Below are 282 nucleotides of genomic sequence, written 5' to 3' on the forward strand. Positions count from 1 at the left end.
GCGGGGCCACGGCTGAGGCTTTCCACCACGTCCATGCCACAGAGCTCGTCTTCCTGGAGGACTCCCCTGACTACTGCACAAGGAACGCCAGCCTGGGCCACCACGGCACCGAGGGCCGCGAGTGCCTGCAGACCGGCAAGAACCTCTCACAGTGGGAGAAGAGGAGCTGCCGGCGGCTGTGCACCGAGTGCGGTCTGCGAGTAGAGGAGAGGAGGACGGAGGTGGTGGCCAGCTGCAACTGCAAGTTCCACTGGTGCTGCACGGTGCGGTGCGAGCAGTGCC

General features: G+C 66.3%; 1 protein-coding gene across 1 annotated transcript in view; it reads left to right on the forward strand.

Annotated features, from left to right (window-relative positions):
• WNT8A (wingless-type MMTV integration site family, member 8A) overlaps nt 1-282 on the forward strand; it is a 3,710-nt gene that overhangs the window by 3,231 nt on the left and 197 nt on the right. The window contains exon 7 of the mRNA XM_010132588.1: nt 1-281. This exon is cut by the window's left edge and continues 10 nt beyond it. Coding sequence (XP_010130890.1) covers nt 1-281 — 281 coding nt within the window. The remainder of the gene's footprint in view (nt 282) is intronic.

The sequence above is a fragment of the Buceros rhinoceros genome, unplaced genomic scaffold, assembly GCF_000710305.1.
Source record: "Buceros rhinoceros silvestris isolate BGI_N320 unplaced genomic scaffold, ASM71030v1 scaffold25893, whole genome shotgun sequence".
Classification (NCBI taxonomy): domain Eukaryota; kingdom Metazoa; phylum Chordata; class Aves; order Bucerotiformes; family Bucerotidae; genus Buceros; species Buceros rhinoceros.